Source organism: Triturus cristatus, chromosome 4_1 (genome assembly GCF_964204655.1).
Source record: "Triturus cristatus chromosome 4_1, aTriCri1.1, whole genome shotgun sequence".
In the NCBI taxonomy this organism is placed as follows: domain Eukaryota; kingdom Metazoa; phylum Chordata; class Amphibia; order Caudata; family Salamandridae; genus Triturus; species Triturus cristatus.
The window spans coordinates 552433318-552454170 of NC_140585.1; the positions used below are offsets into that span (position 1 = coordinate 552433318).

The 20853-nt window shown below is 46.9% G+C and overlaps 1 protein-coding gene across 1 annotated transcript in view; it reads right to left on the reverse strand.

The window, feature by feature from the left end:
- Positions 1–20853, reverse strand: part of NUDT5 (nudix hydrolase 5) — a 304683-nt gene that overhangs the window by 7916 nt on the left and 275914 nt on the right. Inside the window, exon 8 of the mRNA XM_085651095.1 lies at positions 14064–14165. Within this exon, the coding sequence (XP_085507221.1) occupies positions 14064–14165 (102 nt within the window). The remainder of the gene's footprint in view (positions 1–14063; positions 14166–20853) is intronic.

Sequence of the window (20853 nt, forward strand, 5' to 3'; positions counted from 1 at the left end):
ACCTTGTCTGCTAGAGATTATCTAGTGCAGATTCCTTACCTTAGAATATTCCCCAGGCGTGTCACTAGATCTTGACATTTTTGGTGAGCAGTGCCCTGCGCACCGGTAGGTGGCATTGTTCTTTTACACATGATAGTCTGTGGCAGAAGTGACATGTGCAGTGCCCATATAGGAGCCACCACAGCGTTCTAATGTCCATATCTTTTTGACAATTTCCATACCAGAAATGCAGAGCCACAAAGAACAAACGGTCGGAGAAGAGACACAGGGAGCGCACCCTCAGCACCTTAGGATGCATGGCATGGCAATCCACGTATGTCTTGTCATTGTGGTCAGGCTCAAGACTACACAGATAAGTCAAATGCAGGTCAGTCGCCGACATCTGGCAATGACCGGTGCCGCATGGCTTAAAATCTGCCTGGTGGACATCCTTCACACTAGGAAAGTCTAGGAAAAACCTTCGACCAAAAGCTGACAAAAAAGGGGTTAGTCAAAAAAGACTGGGGGGTTGCTCTTCCCCAAATCTGCACTGACTAATGCTGAAAGAATGGAAGTGACATAAGCGCGCTGGGGTGGCACCTATATAGGCACCGCACACATTCATTCTGGCACAGAACTCCATGCGGAGCACAGCAATACCACCTACTAGCGTGCAGGGGTACTGCTCACCCATAATTTTTGGGATACAGTCTGATGCCTGGGGAATATTCAGAATCTGATGCATAGCGGATTACGAATGGCATCTCCATGCAGAGGTGGTGCAAGGTCTCCTCCAAGATTGGAGAAAGCCTTGGTTAGATCTGTTCACCTCCATTGAGAACGCGCAATGTCAGCAGTTTTGCACAATGGAGTTTCAAAGGCTGTCCTCGCTTGGAGGTGCTTTTCGGCTTCAGTGGAGCTCCGGCCTCCTTTATGCCTTTCCACCAAGACCACTCCTGTTCAGAGTTCTCACAAAGATCAGAAACAACCAGGCCCAAGTAATTATTGGGGCATTGGAATGGGCATGGTACTCTAGTTGTTTAGTATAAGCACGGGTCCTTTGAACAGGCTGCCTCTTCGAAACCATCTTCTGTCACAGCAGGGCAGGGTTCTGTACCCAAACCTGAAAAAGCTTTGTCTTCATGCATGGAGATTTAGCTCGTAAGGCTTGAGAGCTCATTCCACCAGAGCCAAATCTGCAACCATTGCGTTGGCTCGCGGAGTTCCTGTCCTGGATATTTGTCAGGCAGCACAATAGACTTCCCTGCACATGTTTATGGAGCACTACTGCCTGGACAGTTAGGTCCGGCTTGATGGTCCCTTTGCCTGTTCGGTCCTATAGGACTTTCTAGTCTAATCTGTATTGAGGGAGGTTTGCTTGGGTATCTACTCTAAGGTAAAGCATCTGCGGCTTAGAAGAACAAGTTACTTACCTTTGGTAACACCTTATCAGGTAAAGAATATCTGGCCGCAGATTCCTTAACGACCTACCCATCCTCCCTGCTGTGCATACAGATTTTAGAGTTGAGGGCAGATTCCTCTTTAAGGGTCCTAGTTTAAGGCACAAGTGGTCAGTGTTATTTGTGTCTCTGTGCTTCTGGCATGAAAAGTAGCAAAAAGAAATTAACGCCAGCACCTTATTATAGACACCACAGACATCACTTCCGACTAGGGCGACACCACCTACCAGCGTGTAGTGGTACTGCTCACCCAAAAATATTCTGATCCATTCGGAGACCTGTGGAATATTCTGCTGTAAGGAATCTGTGGCTCTAGAGTCTCTACCAGATGGATAATGTTACTTATCCAGTAAGCATCTGTTCTTGGCATCTAGAGCTGTAGATTCACATACTTTGCATACTCCTGCCATCTAGTGTTGGGTCCGGATGTTTGCAAGTTGTTTTTCTTCAAAATCTTTCCTAGTCACGAGGTAGGGGGATTCCTCCTTTCGGTGATAGTGCGCATGGTCATCTACTCCATTGTTAGATTGTTTTCCCGCAAGAGGGTGAGAATGGAGTAAGTGTAGTATAGAGATACCCATGCGTATAAATGTATAATGAAGAACTGCAACAACTACAAGTACCTGGGGAGGCGGGTGGAGGCATGTGAATCTACAGCTCTACATGCCAAGAACAGACGCTTACTGGGTAGGTAACATCCGTTCGAGGAATGTGTGCTGTAGATACACATGCTTTGCATAGACTACAAAGCAGAATTCTCCCAAAGCTATGGCTAACCTGTAGATGTTGCAGTTGTCTGAAATAGTGTTTGAAGTACTGCTTGGCCTACATTACTTGTTGTCGTGCGAACACATCTAAACAATAGTGTTTGGTAAATGTGTGCAGTGTAGACCATGTAGCTGCCTTACACATGTCAGCTAGAGGAATGTTACCTAAAGAAGCCCCGATTTTGTGAGTGGAATGTGCTCTAGGGGGTATGGATAAAGTTATTTTAGCTTTAGCGTAGCATGTCTGAATGCATTTAACAATCCATCTTGCAATACCAGATTTAGAGATAGGATTGCCTTTGTGAGGCTGAACAAATGCAACAAACCATTATTTTGCGAAAATCTTTTGTTCTATCTATGTAGTACAATAAAGCTCTTTTAACCTCAAGCGTGTGAAGAGTGCGCTCTGCTACAGAATCAGGTTGAGGAAAAAAGACTGGATTGGTTTATATGAAAAACGGAAATTTCTTTGGGAAGGAATTTAGGGTTGGTGCGTAGAACTACCCTGCCTTTGTGTAGTTGAAAGAAGGGTTCCATTAGAGAAATTGCAAGGTGGCATCTATGTAATGCTTCAAAAAGTGGACCCATGAGTCTTGTGAGAACAATGTTGAGATTTCAAACTGGGGCAAGAGGAATCCTTTGTGGTATTACTCTCTTCAACCCATCCACGAAAGCTTTGATTACTGGAACTCTGAATAGTGACAGATGTTGCCTGTTCTGCAAAAACGCAGCTACTGCTGCAAGGTGCAAACAGATGTATAAGCTAGTGCAGATTGCTGTAAGTGTAACAGGTAATGTTTTGTACCGAAGCATCTAAAGGATTGATTTTGTTATTGCAGTAATCAACAAATCTTTTCCACTCTGCTGCATAGCAAGCTCTGGTGGTAGGCTTTCTTGCTTCTTATAGAATATTCATACAGAATGGTGGTAAATTTAAATAACCTAATTCTGACTTCAGGAGCCAGATCGCTAGGTTTGGATCTTTGGGATTTGGATGTCTGATTTCTCCATGGTTCTGTGTGAGGAGACTGGAGGTGAGGTATAGCTTTTGATGTGAAACTAGTGACAGCTCCAACAGGGTAGTGTACCATGGCTGACGGGCCCATGTGGGAGCTACTAGAATTAGTGTGAGGGATGTTTGCCAGACACGGAATAAGCAGGAGAGGCGGAAAAGCGTAGGCAAATATCCCTGACCAGTTCATCCATGGGGCATTGCCCTTTGAGAGAGGGCGTGGGAACATGAAGCCGGGCATTTTGCGTTTTCTGCTGTGGCGAACAAGTCCATTTGTGGGAATCCCCATTGTTGAAAGTAGGGAAGGAGAACTTGGGGATGAAGTTCCCACTCGTGAATTTGCTGTCTCCTTCTGCTGAGAAGGTCGGCAATTTGATTGTTTACACCTGGGAGGTGTTCTGCCAGAAGATAAATCTTGTGATGGATTGCCTAATTCCAATTGCCTTGAGCGAGTGTTGACACTTGGAGAGTCCCCACCCCCCCAGCTTTTGTACATAATACATAGCTGTCATGTCTGTTCGGACTAGGACAGTTTTGCCTGTAAGGTGAGTTAGAAAAGCTTTGATTGCTAGAAAAATTGCTGGAAGCTCTAGCTAGTTGATGTGGAGGCTTTTGTGTGTGTTGCTCCACAGGCCTTGTATTGTGTAAATTTGGAGCTAAGCACCCCAACTTGTCAGAGATGCATCCACTGTGAGCACGATCTGTGGAATAGGGTCGATGAAAGGCAGTTCTTTTGATAAGTTTCGTAGGTTCCACCACTGCAGACAGCGATGGGTACGGCTGTCTACCAAAACTAGATTGGTTAATTGACCCTGCGACTGATTCCACTGACGTGCTAAGCATTGTTTCAGTGGACGCATGTTAAGTCTTGCATGGGCAACAAATGCGATGCAAGATGCCATCATTCCTCTCAGTTGCATGAACACTGGCTGGTAAGTCTTGGTTAGACTGAAATTGTAATAAGATAGCCTGAATATTGTGAATTCTTGCTACATTGGAGAGGCTAGAGCTTTGACTGTGTCTAGAGTGGCTCCTAGGTAAGACTGCATCTGTGAAGGATGCAGGTGAGATTTTTGTGCATGGACCATGAAGCCTAGTTGATGAAGTAGGTCTATTGTGATGTGTGTGCTTTAGACAGATTTAGTAAGTGCTCGCTTTGATGAGCCAGTCGTCTAGAGAGGGGGATGTGAATATGTTGTCTTCAGAGATGAGCCACGACTACTGGCAAGCATTTGGTAAATGTGGGCGCTGTAGTCACTCCGAAGGGAAGTACTTAAAATAGGTCTCAGGGAACCGTACTTTTTGGGAATGAGAAAATAGTGAGTGTTGAGGATTGCTGGTAAGCTCCAGGCAATATCCTTGTTGGATAATTCCAATCACCCATTTGTCTGTTATAGATTGCCAAATAGGGAGAAATTGTTGAAGTCTTCCCCGGACAGGTGCGGGATAGTCGGGGAGGGGGGAAGCTTGGACAAGTCAGTACTTATTAGGGAAAGGGGAGTTACGGGGTGTGTTGCCCTTACCCCTAACCTTGAAGTTGTTCCCTCTATAACCTCCTCGAAAAAAGCCTCTGGAGGGAGAGGACAGATGGTTACCTTTGTATGTGGATTCTGGTCTGAGGAAGTGTTTTTGGACCCTCCTCGGTAAAAGGAACGACAAAGGAGCCTCTGTTTGAAGGAGACTGGAGAGTAGCCATGGACTTGGCCACTTCAGCGTCCTTTTTCATTTTTTCCAATGCCCGATCTACTTCAGGACCAAAACGATGTCTCTTTTCAAATGGTGTGTTAAGAATGGATGGTTAGATCTGGGGTTTAAACCCTGAGATCCTTAATCAAGCATGTCTCCTAAGCAGATTGCTAGTGTTCACCTCTCTAGCCGCAGTATCAGCAGCATCTAGATCACACCTTATGGAGGAATTTGAAATTTGCTTACCCTCATTTACTATATCCTGCACTTTAGCTTTATGCTCGTCTGGGCGATATTGAAGCAATTGCTCCATTTCATCTCAGTGCGCCCTGTCATACCTGGCTAGCAGGCCTTGTACATTTGTAATGTGCCACTGATTTGCAGCTTGAGCAGCTATGCGCTTGCCAAAAGCTTCTATTAACTTAGGACTACTTATCTGGTGGAAAACCATCCCCTGATGTTTGGGAATTACGAGCATTAGACACTACCAGTGAATCTAGCGGCAGCTGGCCCTTGATAAATACTGGGTCTGTTGGTGAGGATTTATACTTTGTCAACCCTAGGAGTTGGGATACATGCTCGTACTGGGTCCTTACAAATTTCATCAGCGTGTCTCAACATGCTCTTAAGCATAGGAAGTGTTTGTGACGATCTATCTGTGGATGGCTAAGGTCTCAAACTAAATATCTTCTTCTAATGATTCTTTGTGCAGTGCCAACGCATTATATTGTGAAGCCCTGGCAACGAGTTCCTGGTGGGATACATTGTCGTCTGGAGGAGATGGCTTGGCTGGGGAAAGGTCTGGGCCATTATCTACTGGAGGATCAATTGTATAATCTGTCCAGGAGCCAATGGTAAATCTGTCCCCCATCATCAACATCGTCATCATGGTGAGATTGTGGAGAATCCAGAGGTGTAATTTGCAAAGGATTTGAAGGTGGAGAATGAGATGGTGGAGGGGATGATGGTGGTGGTGGTGGATGAAAAGGACTGGTAGCAACAGACTTTCTTTAAAGGGATCTTGTAAGCATGTGTTTGAGGTAGTTTGGTATGAATATGACCAGTTTCAGGGTTAATATAGTCTGTTTTGCTTGGTATTAGTTTTCGGTGGAACAATGTTTAAATTCAGATCTGAAGTAACATCCTTCGGAGCCAATGTTTTTGGCGCTGGCGTGTTCGGTGTCAACATCAGTTGGCCTTTGGGTATTGATGATTTTGGCTCCGAAGGCTGCTTGACTTTCGGCATGGAGGATTTCGGCTCCGAGCCGGATTTGTGTTTGGAACCGGAGGACTTCGGTTCCAATGAGGAATTTTGCCGACTCTGTACCGAGCCGGAAGGATTGACTGGTTGTTTCGGAGCCAGGCCTGGAGGCGGGGAGCCGGAAACGTGGTCTTGGTGCCGACCTTGGACAGAAGGCAGAGGTGGTGCCGAAGCCTTGTGCTTTTTGTGAGTGATCTGGAAGGACAAGGGGTCTTCGGTACTCACGTCACCTTATTCCTCCGGCAGTTCTTCGGCGTCGACGTCAATCTGTGCTCTGAGTCGGAGTCCTGCACGGAAAAGGCTTCCTCCTCCTCTGCTGCCTCAACATCTTCTTGGCCGGAATCTTCACCGAAGATGTCCGGCATATCTTCGATGCTCTGATGCTGCATGTCTCGACGTAGAGTCAGACAATCACAGTTTTCTTCGATCCAAACGATATGCAAGCATCTCAGTCTTCTTCCTGTGCTCCAGAGACCAGCACAAGTCACACACCTTGTGTGAGTCAGTGCTCGGATACTTCGCGTGGCACTGAGGGCAGAATTTGAACAGGGTCTGTTCCATCAACAGAGAGCTGAACCGACGCGATTAGGCCCGAAGGCCGTCCACAAGGCTTTCTAATCGAAAAGTAGATTCAGGTGACCGAAACGATACGCGGAGAAGAGGGAAATGCATATGAAACAATACAGTCGAGGGTAGAGAGGATTGCGCGTTGAGAGGAACCTGAAGAACGGTTTCGAACCAGAGAGCAGCAATACACACCCGAACTGGATGTCGGAAACAAATTAACAATGGAGTCGATGACCATGCAAACTATCACTGAAAGGAGGAGTCGCCTTACTTCGTGACAAGGAAAGATTTCTTCCAAGAAAAACAACTTGCAAACATCCGGACCCAACACTAGATGGCAGGAGTATGCAAAGTATATGTATCTACAGCAAACATGCCTCGAACAAATAGTTACCGAAGGTAAGTAACTTGTTCTTCACAACCACGACCCGGAAGAGATCATTTACTAATGTTAACAATTAAAGCTCACCTTGGTTTAATGTGGAAATATCAGCCTATCATTTGTGAGCTCTTGGTACAACCCAATGTCTTCTGCATTTCAGTAGAATGCCTATTACCATTCCAGCCTCAAAGATTAATCTCTCAAGCAAACCCTTCCCCATTTTAAACCAATTAGTAATATTTACCCTGCTGCCAACTCCCCAATGTATATGGCTTGTGCATTTTGTCTTTAAAATCTGGAAAACCCTGCCTTCCACATATTTTTGGGATTACTGTCTAACACAAAATTGATATGTAAAGGCTTGTTGCCTCCATATTACAGAAAAAAACATTACATTTTAGGGCCGTGGCCAGCCACAGGACACCTGGTTATCGGACAACGCAACAACAACTGCTTCACGTCCTCCCCACAATCAACCAAAGGACTCTTCACCTGCCGCCACTGCTAACCATGCCACCCCTGCACCGAGGATGACACCAACACAAAACCACTCCAATGCATCCTGAAAGAGCGCAACGGAAATCTGGAACACCATCACCACCCTCTCCCGGAATGTCGCCTACATCATCGAAACATAGTTCAAGCCTTCCTCGGACCCAGGCATCTCCGCCACCCTGATGGATACAAGACGATGCACCGGGACTGAACCAACAAACACAGCGGGGTCATCGCAATCATCCTCAAGGACAGCATTTCATGCACCTTCACCAACGACAACCAAACTTCTCTCATGGTGTTGGTCTGTAGTCAGAGGTTGAGGTGTCCCAAGACACGATAAGAGGCACCCTGTCTACAGACTGACCCAGGACCCTGACTGGCCTTCTGCGATGCCATCTACAACCTCATCGCACCCCTTGGCATTGGTTCCCTCCATTACGTTCTTATCAACGAACTCAATTTCCACATCGACAACGCCAACTCAATCTCCTTGCTGGAGGATCTCAACATCGGCCTCCTCCAATGGGTCACCGAAACCAGGCACAAAGCAGGACACACACACTCTGCAACATCTTTACCTCCAGAGACAATCAAATTCACCCATATCACAGAACTCACCTGGACCGACCATGCCATTGTCCACTTTATCTCCGATGCCCAGTCTACCAGTTCCAAGTACCACAGAGCCACCCACTGAAGCTGGGACAAAGTAATAGAGACCTCAATGGATGCAAGCCCTTGGCACCAAACACTAAACCGCAGCAGACCTGGACCAGGATGTTCAGAATTTCACCGTTTGGGTCATCAAAGGCGTTGACAGTCACCCCACTGAAACCAGCTAAAGCCAACAAAACTTCCATACAAGCAAGATTGTACACCCCAGAGCACAGAACCACCAAGCGCAACTGCTACTGACTCAGGAAGTGATGGTGTGTCACTAAGAACCCCAATGACCGGGTCAGCCACAAAGCAGCCATCAGCAACTACCATCTCTGCATAAAAGAAGCCAAGAAAGCAGCAATCACAGACCACAGCGACCAACCACATGAAAGAACTCTTCAAATGGTCTAGGTGTTTTACAACCAGAAAGAGACAGAGAACACAATCCACCTCACCCAAGAATCCTGCGACACCCTCTCAGTCTACTGCCACAACAAGACTGCCACCATCTACAAAAACATCGACCCCAACCCACCAGTCTCAGCCTGGACAACCTCAACCAACCAGCAAACTGCTGAACGATAACCACCTGGTCTCCGATCACCACTCAAACTACCACAGCCATCATATCCTCCATCCACTCTGAAGCAACCACCCACCCACCCCTGCTCCCACAACCTCTTCAACCTCGGAGCCAACCCTATCAGCACAGAACTCAGCAGCATCCGCAACACCTCAATCTCCACAGCAACCTTCCCAGATGGATGGAAGCATGCAGAAGTCAGACCCATCTTGAAGTGGCCCTCTGATGACCCCAGCGACCTCAAAAACTACCAACCGTTCTCCCTGCTCCCCTACCCCTCCAAAGTACAAACGCAATCAACCAACAGCTCACTAAATATCTGGAACTAAACCACTGACTCGAATCATCACAATCAGGATTCTGTGCCAACCACGGTATGGAGACCGCGCTGATTGCCACCACAGATGACATCTGAACCCTCCTCGATCGCAGAGAAACAGTGGCCATGATCCTCCTCTACATCCAAGCTGCATTCGACAGCCTCCCACCACACTCTTGTCAACAGACTCCACAACATTGACATACAGTGAAACGCCCTCAAGTGGATCGCCTCTTTCCTTTCAGGACGCTCACAGAGCATCTGTGTACTTTTCCTCACCTCTGCACTCAAGATCATCATATGCAGCGTACCCGAAGGATCATATCTCAGCCCCACCCTGTTCAACATCTACATGACCTCCCCTCACAGACATCATCAGATCCCATGGGCTCGACATAGTTAACTACGCTGACAACTCCCAATTCATCCTCTTGTTCACAGAGGACCCCGTCCGATGCCATGATGATGTAGCCAAATGGTTGAAAGACAGATGCCTCAAACTCAACTCGGACAAAACAGAAATACTGATCTTCAGGAAGAACACCTCCACATGGGACCACAGTTGGTGGCCAACGGAACTTGTACAAACACCCCCATCTACAGACCACGCATACAACCTCAGCTTCATCCTCGAATGCCAACTAACCATGAAACGACAAGTTAAGTCACCTCCTCCGGCTTCCACACTTCTCGCATTCTCCACAGAATCTTCAGATGGATCCCAATCAACACTAGAAAGACCATCACAGGCCCTTGTAACTAGATGCCTCGACTACAGCAATACCCTCTATGTCGAAACTTCCATCCAGCTCCTCAAAAGACTCCAGACCGTACAGAACACCACAGCCAGATTAATTCTTGACCTCCCTAAAACCCACGTACATCACACACCCCCGCACCCTCCCCTGAAACCTCCACTGGCTACCCGTCCAGAAAAAAGGCCAGTTCAAGACCCCAACACACGCATACAAAGCTCTATACAATCAAGGACCATCCTACATCAACTGAACTTCCACCGGCCGCTAGACACACATGTATCCATCGCAGTCAAGGAGGGAGCCACTCCTCCCACATCACTGCCAAGACCTGGAACAACCTGCCCTTACACCTCCGCACAGCACTCTCCCTGGCAGACTTCAGAAAGCAACTCAAGGCCTCGCTTTTTGACAGAGACTAAGCACCCAGATACCCCTAGTGGTGACAATGCTGTGCTATACAATTGCTGATTGATTGAGGGAGCACTAGGCATATAGTCCAAACTATTTCCAAACACTACGTTTCTGGCATTCCAATTTATATATTATCATCTACATAGCGTTCACAAAAAAACTATATGTGATAAAGTGCCATCTTTCTTGCATGGTATGCCCCCACTTTTTGCTGAATTGCTGATGTACTTTGAGTGTGCCCAGGGCTCCTGCCAATCAGGTACCCAGGGCCGGTGTTCCTTCCCTAAAACTGCATTGAAGCCTAAACAAAATTGGCATCTCTGGTCACATGTCAGCCCCTGGTAAATGGTACCCTAGGTACCCAGGGCCCTGTGACCAGACAAGGCCCCTAAGGGCTGCAGCACTTATTGTGCCACCCTTAGAGGCCCTGTACCCAGACACACACACATTGCCTTTGCAGGCTGAGTGTCCTGGTGCACAACAAAACAGAGTCGACATGGCACACATCCCTGTGTGCCATGCCCACAAAACACACTGCCCTGGCATACCTCAGTCACCCCTCTAGCTGGGTGCCCAGTGGTGTGGGTACAGGTGCAAGAGCCCAGAACCCCTACAGTACCCAGGTCCATTCCTTGGCACTGTAAGTGCAGTGCTGCCATTAAGAGTATATGGTGCTGGGAGGTAGTCATCACGAACTCCACAACACCATGATGGCTGCACTGAAGACTGAGAAGTTTGATATCAAACTTCTCAGCACATTAAACCCACACTGATGCCAGTGTGGGATTTAATGTAAAATGCTCGACAGAGAACCTCTTACAGATGCCCCCTAAACCTAACCAACAACCAGCGTCCTGACTAAGAGGCTGTCACCCAGCAGACATGTTGCTGGATCCCTGGGTAGAGAGCCATCCGCTCTCGTGGGTCTGCAACAAGGCACGTCCTGGGCGAGGTGCTAGGTCTCCTCCCCCAGGATGGGCAGGGGAAGCTTCAAAGGCATGCCGCCTTTGTGAGTTTCTCCAGGCCACTTGCTGTACTCAGCAACTGGCCCCTACCGGTTCTGACCCCGACTCTGGCGGGAAAACTTAAGTGAGGAACGGGGGAGTGCCAGCCTCTGCCAACCCCACCCCTCAGGTGGGGGAGGCGAGGTGAAGCACAACTCCGGGCTATCGCCATCTTGAGGATGGGAAGCCCTACCCAATCAGGACTAGGCTCCTGCCCCCCTCCCACTGGAGAGTGGCAGGATAGGGGGTGTGTACCCACCCCAGGGAAGGGACCCATTGGTCCCTGGCCTCTACCTACCTGTAACACCCCTAAATTTAGTATTTAGGGGCACCCTGAACCTTCCTTCCTCAGATCACGAATCCGAAAGAAGAACAAGAAGAAAGAAGACCTGCCGTGCAGCTGCTAACAAGAGGACGACACACACTGACTTGGCCCCAGCCCTACAGGCCTGTCGACCCTCGAAACTGCTCCTGCTAAAACCCGGCGTCTCCAGTGGTCAGCAACCTCGAAAACCCCAGAGGACCCGACTGCCTTGCTCATCTAAAAGACTGGGATTCCCACGAGCAGTGGTTCTGCTCAAAGCAAGCAACAAACCCCTGGTACCAGCCAGGAACCACAACTCCTGCACACTCTGCACCCACCAAGCCCGGCCTGTACCTGAGTGGACAAAGACCACAAGGACATCCCCCCCGGCGACTATGACCAAGAATCCAGCACCCAAGGACCCTCCTCGACGCTCCTGACGCCTGCAGTCTCAGAACCAGGGAGCCCTCCAACCGCGACCAGCAGAGGCTAAGATTTCCCGACACCAAAAGGCACCCCTGCACCCGGCGGCCCCCTGTGCCCAACTCCTGGTTGCCTACCTATCCTCCAACTACCCAACTTACCTCTCGAAGTGGAGGTCCCACCTGAAGAATCTTCGTCCAGAGCTTGAAACCTTTGTTCGTCCTGGAGCTTCTCCATTGAAATCCATTGAGCGCCGGACGGCTCATAAGCACACTGCACCCAGCCGCCCGAGTGCCCCTGGGAGTGCAGCCTCTATCCTAATCTACTTCCCCTCTTGCCCTGAGCAAGTGGCCAGGAGCCCAGCTCCCACAGCCGCGTGGCCTGCTTGCCAGCAGCCACAAACCAAAGGCGCCCTGCCCGCCATAGGCTAACATTGGGCCTAACTCTCTCTGCACCCGGCTGCCCCTGTGCCGCTGAGGGTGTAACAACTGTACTTACCTGACCCTGGGAGACCCCTGAGTCTATGCCCAGAATCTTAACTCGGCCAGTCGAGTACTTACCTGAAAGCAGATAACTCACTTTTTCTTCCTAGGGTAACATGGACTGGTTTCACTTGGAAATTCTTCTAAGTGTCGAGTTTTGAAACTTTAAAATATTCACAAAAAATCAGCCGAACAACGAAAACACTCACCTGTTATCAGGAGAGATCCCAGTGCTGGATCTTGGTGCCCAGCACTGACCGTGAACAGTACTTACAGATAACTTGATTTTCCTCCATAGGATAACATTGCCTAGTTTTTGCCAGAAATTATTCTAAGTGTCGATTTTTGAAACATACAAATATTCCTTAATGCCTGTGTAACAAAAACGATTTCTTTCAACTGTTTACAGGAAATGCACCAGGGTTGAATCCAGGATCCAACCCTGAGTAAGACAATCACACGCAAAGTAATTGAAATTGCATTTACTTAAAATCTCCCATTGAGCTCAATGTTAATTGTATTTGAATTGTGTTGCCTATTGCAACAACTGTAACTATTGCATTTAAACGTATATTGCTTATTGAAAGTATACAACTACAGCATTTCATTCTGAGAAAGTATTTTGATACCTACTTGTGGTTCTAAAATAAAACTATACATTTTTATATACAAAACAATTGGCCTAGAATTGCGTTCTTGAGTGTGTGAGAACATTTGCTGACTGTGATGCTTTACACTGTCCTCTGATACTGCCTTACTGCTCGACCAAGCTACCACTTTAGAGAGCAAGGTTATATCTAACTTTAACCTCTGCCAAATCTCTGGGGACTGTGGACTCTATGCACACTGAACCTTACTTTGGTGCAGTATATACAGAGCCACTTTCTTACACTATACCTACATCAAACACTATTGTGAAAGTTACTGTACATGCATGCAAATGAAGCAAATAAACTGCCATGAGTTGGAGACCATGTGAAATATATCAGCAGTTCGGCACCTTCAATAATACAGATATAATACAGATCCTGGTAACAAGGATACCATAGGAAGAAATGACTGACTGGGCAGAAGTTGTAGAGTGCTGCATGCAGAAGTGTTGGAGAGACAATAAGCTAGCAGATGATTTGCAGACCTGGGGGGCGATGCTGACCTCCTAGAGCCCCCGAATGTTAGGCCCCCATGAGAGGCTACAGGATTAACACTGGACAATGGAAATGTGTCTGGGGGTCAGGCCTCTCGGTGGTGGTGGTGGGAGGATTAAACTTGAGTGGGTGACCTTTATTGGCACATTGGGCGAGTGGTTGATAGGTGCCGGTCACTCTTTGTTGATCCGCAAGGGAGACATCAACTGATTACTTTTCTTGCAGTGGTTGCAAGTAGAGCGAGGGGAGAGGTTTTGTGGCATTGTTTCTATAACATTATTTAAATGGCAATAAAAATGTATACTGCAAAAAAAAAAAATAGGATGAAACTCACAATATACCAGTCTGAAATGTATACTCACCAAGTTTGGTCTTTGGTTTGATATTGGCTGCATCATCTCCATTAATTAATACGGTTACTATATAAGTTGCACAATTTGACAAACCAGGATCCAGACAGACCACTGTGAAGTAAGAAAACAGATTACATTTAGGTTTCAAGAATGTTTCATTGGGAACAATATTAACTGCCCATCAAGCTTCAAGTTCATACAAGATACCAATTAAATCAGTCAGTCTCCCAGAAATACAACTTGTAATGCCCATTTTAATATATCTCATTCCCTCATACAGCACTAGATGAGAGGTTATTTCTGGAATAAGTGGTAAAGGAATAGGGAAGAGAAACAGAGGGCTGGAAAACAACAAAGAGATAACATCTTGATCCCCAGCAATGTAAACCACTTTGTTGAATGCACGTGATCGCAATTCTTTTCTTGCGCTCATGCATTTGTATTTTTATTTGTAATGAGGCGCCGTTGTGAGACGGACAGGAGCGTGACCTGTTATGTGGTGCTCGTGTCCTTTTCATATGTGGGCGGGTTTTGAATGTTCAGTTTTTGTATATATATGGCAGCTTTGTCGGTCGGACATTCAAATGTTGCACCTTACCAGATTCCTCGATGTCCGTCCAATGGAAATAAATCAGCATGTTTTACTGAAGACACTGGTTTCTTGCGAATTCTTTTTACCAAGCTTTTCTTCACGGAGCACATCTCCTACAACTTTGATAATCTGGCTCTTCCCCAAAGTACACGTGAACCACTAAATCTAAGTCGGGCTGCACGGCCGAGTCACTAGGATCTCTATGAACAAAGAGATCATACAACCATCTCCCGATCACTTCAAACCTTCTAAGATTGATCGCGCCACCTTTATTTCCATAAATAATAAAGTCTTGACACCATGAAATCTCTGACAACTTTGTTTCTACTGAGTGAGCACATTTATAGCAGGGACCAACACTAGCATCTTATTTACATGCGGGAGAGCCTGTTTTAAAGTAGAAGCCAACTTGAGGACTGGTTCACACCACTCAGATGAGCAAGTAACCCTCGTTAAGTTCTTTTTGGTGATACTCTAACTGCAGATTCCTCGCCTTTTGAATATTCCCCAGGCCTCGGACAGAATTTAAAAACTTTAAGCAATACCTCTGCATGCCGACAGATAGTGTTGTGTGGCTCCGCATCAATGTTCCTCTACTGTGGAAGTCATGTGCACAGCCATATATATGAACCACTCAGTCACTTTCTACACCGCCCACACCCCCAGAGGCAGGTCCCAACAGCAGACTGGCTTTGGAAAGTGTGCAAATCATTAGACTCCGAACCTTATTAAGTGGAAAAAATGTCCAGTTCCCAAAACGGGAAGGTGGGAGGGTTGCTGATAAATCTCAGGCTAGATAAATTATCCACCAGAAAGTGGGTTACCGAAGGTATTTAACTTGTTCTTCTGATGGGCACTTCTACCCACAGATTTCTCACCTTTTAAATAGATACCAAAGCAGTGCCTCCCAGGTGGTGGGTCAGTGAACTGGCTCAGACCAAAAAGTCCTGCTGGACTGAGTGGGCAAAGTGCCCCTCTCATCAGACTTGGCTGGCCAGACAGTAGTGCTTCATGAATGTATGAAGTAATGCCCATGTAGCAGTCTGGCAAAAGTCCAGAAGTCACTGTGTACCAACGCATTAGTAGCAGCCTTCGCTCTGGAGGAATAAGCCTGCAAGCATTCCGGGGGCTACTTCACTACATAGCAAAGAACAATCCAGTAAGAAGTTGTCAATTTCTGCACTGTTTTGCCCTTCTGCCCTCCAGTGAATCCAACACAGAGCTGATCGTCCACACAATCTTGCCTGGTACAATCAATGTAGAAGTTTAGAGCTCTTTTGGAATCCAGCTGATGTAGTAACTCCTACTTCTTAGAGGAGCGAGGTTCAGCAAAAAATGCCGGGTGATGCTTTGCTCGATGTGAAAAGGAATCGTCACCCAACATACCAATGATATGGTGATAAGGAAACCGGTCTTTATAGTGAGGCATCGTAAAGGACCGTTGTGTAGCAGTTCAAATTTAGTACACACTAGTAACTGGAAGACTAAGTTCAGGTTCCACTGAGGCATAATGAAGTGTGTGTGTTGAAACAATCTGGAAACCTTTCAAAAAACACATTCCAAACGGTTTTTAAACAAAGAAGCCCACAGCAAGTCCTAGGCTTGGCGTGGGCTAGCGACAACACAAAAAGCAACACATCTGACAGTTTGCTTGAAGCTGGTTAATCTGCTGAATTTTGCACCAAACCACAAACTTGTCACAACCACAGGTTTCATGGACGCCTGGTTGCCAGAATGAAATTGACAACTTCGGGAAGGTGGACTATTGCAGGCAACTATTGTCTCGCAATCTCCAAGCATGTAGGTGAAGATTGCACTAGTCCAAGTGCAGAATGCTGCCCTGGTGCTACAACAGAAGATCCTCCCAAAGAGGCAGCCTGATCGGAAGACAGATGCTCCTGTCCAGGCGTTCCGGGTACCACATTCACCGGTCTTATCTGATGCCACCAGGATGACTTGGGTCCAGTCAGCCCCTACTTTAAGGAATTGGGGCCGGAGAGGCAGCAGTGGGTAGGTGTACAGGAGTCCCAAGCTCCACTCTAGGTGGAATACATCTCTAAAAGACAGCGGACGTGGGAAATCCAACAAGCAAAAATACGGACATTGCATACTCTTGGCGTGGCGAACAGATCAAGCAAGGTTCTGCCCATTTGCATAAGCTACTGCATGCCATGTCTGGATGTAGCTGCCATTCATGATCCACTAGGAGCCGACCACTAGGTTTGTCCGCCCTGGCGTTTAGAGATCCCTCCATATGGTGCACCACCAGAAAAATCCCCTGGTGATAGAGCCACTTTCAGCGTTGTAGTGCCTTCTGACATAGGGCGGGGTGGGGTCATGGACCTTATTTGTGGCAGTACCACATGAGGTTGGTGTTTGCCGTGAGCACCTGTAAAAACCTTGCTTTGACGGATGACAGGAACGCTTTCAGTGCCAAATGGATGGCTCGCAGGTCCAACAGTTTGATGTGGAGCTGGGCCTCAGCAGGAGAGTAGATGCCTCCGATATCCACCTCTCCTAGATGGCCTCCCCAACCCAGTAGCGATTCATTTGTTAGCTCTGGGTGGGATAAGGACATGGGTTTGTTGTTGACAATTGCAGTCTGAAATCTGTACATAACAGGACAGATCCTCAATGCTGATTCAACTAGAACTTGAAATACCACTTCAGAACGCGTGCATTCTAAATGGCACATTAAGCCAGCAGGATGCAGGAGGTTAACAATTTCAGTAGCCTCACATCTATCCTCGCTGAGCTCGAAGACAAAGGCTAAAACATCGGGATCATGGCCTAAATATCTAGGACATGAAGGGGTAACTAAATTGAGCCATGGCCAGAATGGCTACAATGAAACTGAACATCTGAGAAGGAGTCATGTGTGATGATGGCACTTTGACAGATGTTAGGAGGTTTGCTGTAGTCTAGAGATGGGTGAAAACTACCTGGGGGAGAGCCAGTCTACAAAAGGCAGTAGTCAAGGTATGGAAAGACTGGTATCTCCAACCTCCAAAAGGTGTACTGGAACCACCGCAATCACTTTCGTGAACACCAGAGGGGCACAGGTGAGGCCAAAATGAAGCACTGCTAACGGAAAAAGCTCTTGCCCCACCATGATACGCACACAGCACCTTCGGTCCTGCAGGGTATGGATGTGGTAACAAGTGGTCTGCAGGTCCACTGTTACCACCCAGCCTCTAAGGTTGAGGGTAGACCAGACCTAGCTCAGGGTATGCATCTTATTTGTTTTTCCGCAGAAAGGTATTGAGAGGGAGAAGTACTTCTTCGGCACCAGGAAGTGACATCCAGTTACTTTCAGGGACCATATCTATGGTCCCTATGGTCAAAAGGGCCAGCACCTTCATGGAAGATACGGTGTGGCAGAAAGATGGAGCAGCGTAGCCCAGCAAGACAATTTGTAGGACCCACTTGTCCAAATTGATTGCTTGCTAACCTGGGAGAAAATGCTAAATCATTCTTCCAGCACGGAGGCTGTGTATCTCAAAGGATATGCTAAAGGTTTTTTGTGGGTAAGGCAGCTGGAAGGGCCGAAGATTGAGCTGCAAGCTGTCCTGGCTGTCTTTGGGATCCACAGCTTTAGCCACGCAATGACTCTGGGGTTTGCTGGACTGGCTTCATAGATTGGTGCTGGAAGAGTTAAAAGACCCTACTGTAGGCACAACAGGGCCAAAATCGAAAATTGAAATGTTGGACTGGGGCAGACAGCCTCCAAGAGCGAGCCCTGGCCCTACTCTCTTGGAAGAGCTCGAGGGATAAGTATTCTTTCTCGCTGAACATGCAAGAGCCATAAAAGGACATGTCCACTAATGAAAACTGGACATCTCTGGAGAAGCCCATGGACCTCATCCAAGTGTGATCTCTTTACTCCCCAAGTGTCCGTCGCACAACCTATGCCGTCTTTCGTATCCAGCTGCATCAGATGGTGAACTTAACTGCATCGTGCCAGTCTTGAATGGCCTGTGTGAGAATAGGATGCAAGACCTCGGGAACAGCAGGTAAACTATAGGCCACAGATTCCCAAAGTGCCTGGGAGCAACAGCCTCGAAAATATCTGGCATTGACGGACTGCAAAGCTGGAGAAGGAAAAAACTTGCATGCTGTATGTTTCAATGAGCTTGGAGTCTGGGGGAGTAGTGGGAAAAGCAATATGGTCGAGACTGTTGGTGGATACCAGACCACTAACTTCACTGGTTTTGGGTGTTGCATCAAAAAGACTGAGTTGCCCAGAGCCGGGCAATGCCACTGAGCTCTGTGTCCACATCACCATCGCAAAGCAGGCGCTGTCCTCAGTGGAAGAAACGGGAAAGATCAGCCTAGCGTCTGCAGAAGTATCGAGGCCTCTGACATCCTGTAGTTTCTCATTCCAGTTGTCTTCTTAAAGGACTAGTTCAATCCCTACATTATAATTCTTATTGTCCAAATCCGTATTAAACAGGCTGTGGATGACCAAGCCCTACCTTGAGGCAAGGGCAATGTGTCAAAATCTGATCGCTTGATGGAAGACTGCAGCCCGGCAGGATCTGGGGAGTGGCAGACTGGTCTACCTTGGGGTTTTCAAGGCTTTGTAGGGGAAGTGTCATGATCTGGAAATATTGAAACAGAACAATACTTAAAGTGTTGTGGATTTCATACCTCCATGTAAAACACCATAGTGGGATTTGCCTGTATCAAAATAAAGCCCAAGGTTATCGAGAGCAGGAAGAACCTTATAGATAGATGGATGACTATTTAAGCAGATTTCAATTTATTTATTAAATGCGATTTTATATAGCGCGAACATTACCCGAAGGTGTCAGAGCGCTTTACAAAAGAACCAGTTGCGTTACATAAGGACTTTGGATTACATGAGTTACATAAGAGATACAAACAGAAAAAAATTGCAAATGTACAAGCTGTAAAGTCACTCAAGGAAGAGATACAAACAGATAAACTCTAAAATCACATAGGAATGGTAGTAAGTACAAAGGTCTACTACATATACTAGTGGTTACAGTTCTATATATACAAATAGTAAGTTCACACAGGATTGCATTTTAACAGCGATTAGGCTTGGACAATTACAATATATATATGTAGGTGTGGCTACGCTCAGAGGGCGATGTTAGTGACAATTTAGTGGCGTCATCAAAACCGCCTTGCCGCAATTTTCGTAACCCATGGCCTTTGAAGAAGTGTTGTTGAACACGAAACGCGTCGGCTAGAGGCAGGAAATGCATCGTGATGTTCGGCGGCTGGTGTCGTCATACCCATCAATAAAAATGGATGGCAGATAAACTCACCTGTTGTGGGCGTCTCCTTAGCAGAAGACAAAAGAGGTACGGTGTTCCTGGGTGGCAAGTTAGCCACCTGGTGAGTACTCAGAGTGGTGGGGAGGTGGGAAATACCTCCTTTCGGAACTAGGACCCCCACACACCCAGCAAGCTAGGTGTCATGCTTCATCATATGGGTCTGCTCCTCGTCGAGCCGGCGCTGCAATGCTAGACGGGCGCCCATAAAGGGGCTCTTTATCGGAGATCTTTTGTTCCTTGCCGTATAGGTGCCGTGGGTGTGAGGGGCCTGGAAAGATGTAGATGTGGTGTGTGGGTTAAAACAGGTAAGGGAATCCTCTATAATTATTTTTATTCTGGAGAGGTCACAACCTGATTAAAAAGTAAAAAGAAGGAGGGCGACTATTTTGTTTTAAGCTGACAAAAATTACGCTCTACCCCTTAGTGGTCAACATGTTTCTCGCCTATAAAATGTCTCTAATAGATCAGTTGGCGATTCCTTAGGAACTAGTGACTAAATTAAAACTATCTACAGTGTGTGGTGTGGTTCTACATACCACTTCTTCTCTCGGTAGGATGTTCCCCCGGAGAAAAGCAGCCAACCTAGAGTACAAACAAAGGATCAAAAAAACAAATGGAAATATTTGTACATGGTCCTATTAATTGCAGTGGGTGTATTTCACCATACAAAACCTCTTTGAATCTATACAAGTGATAAAAACAACGTGATTTCATGCATATCACATTCTAAGTGTGCCTTCATTTGTATTTAGAATATAAAAACCTCTGTGTAACCAGTTAGAGTAATTGAACATCATGGTGAGTATGTATCAGCTCACCTCTTAAGGATTCAAGTGCGGCTTCATCAGACCGCAGCGGAGTATATGAACACTCAACGTAGTGTCGCTGGTTAGTAAAAGGA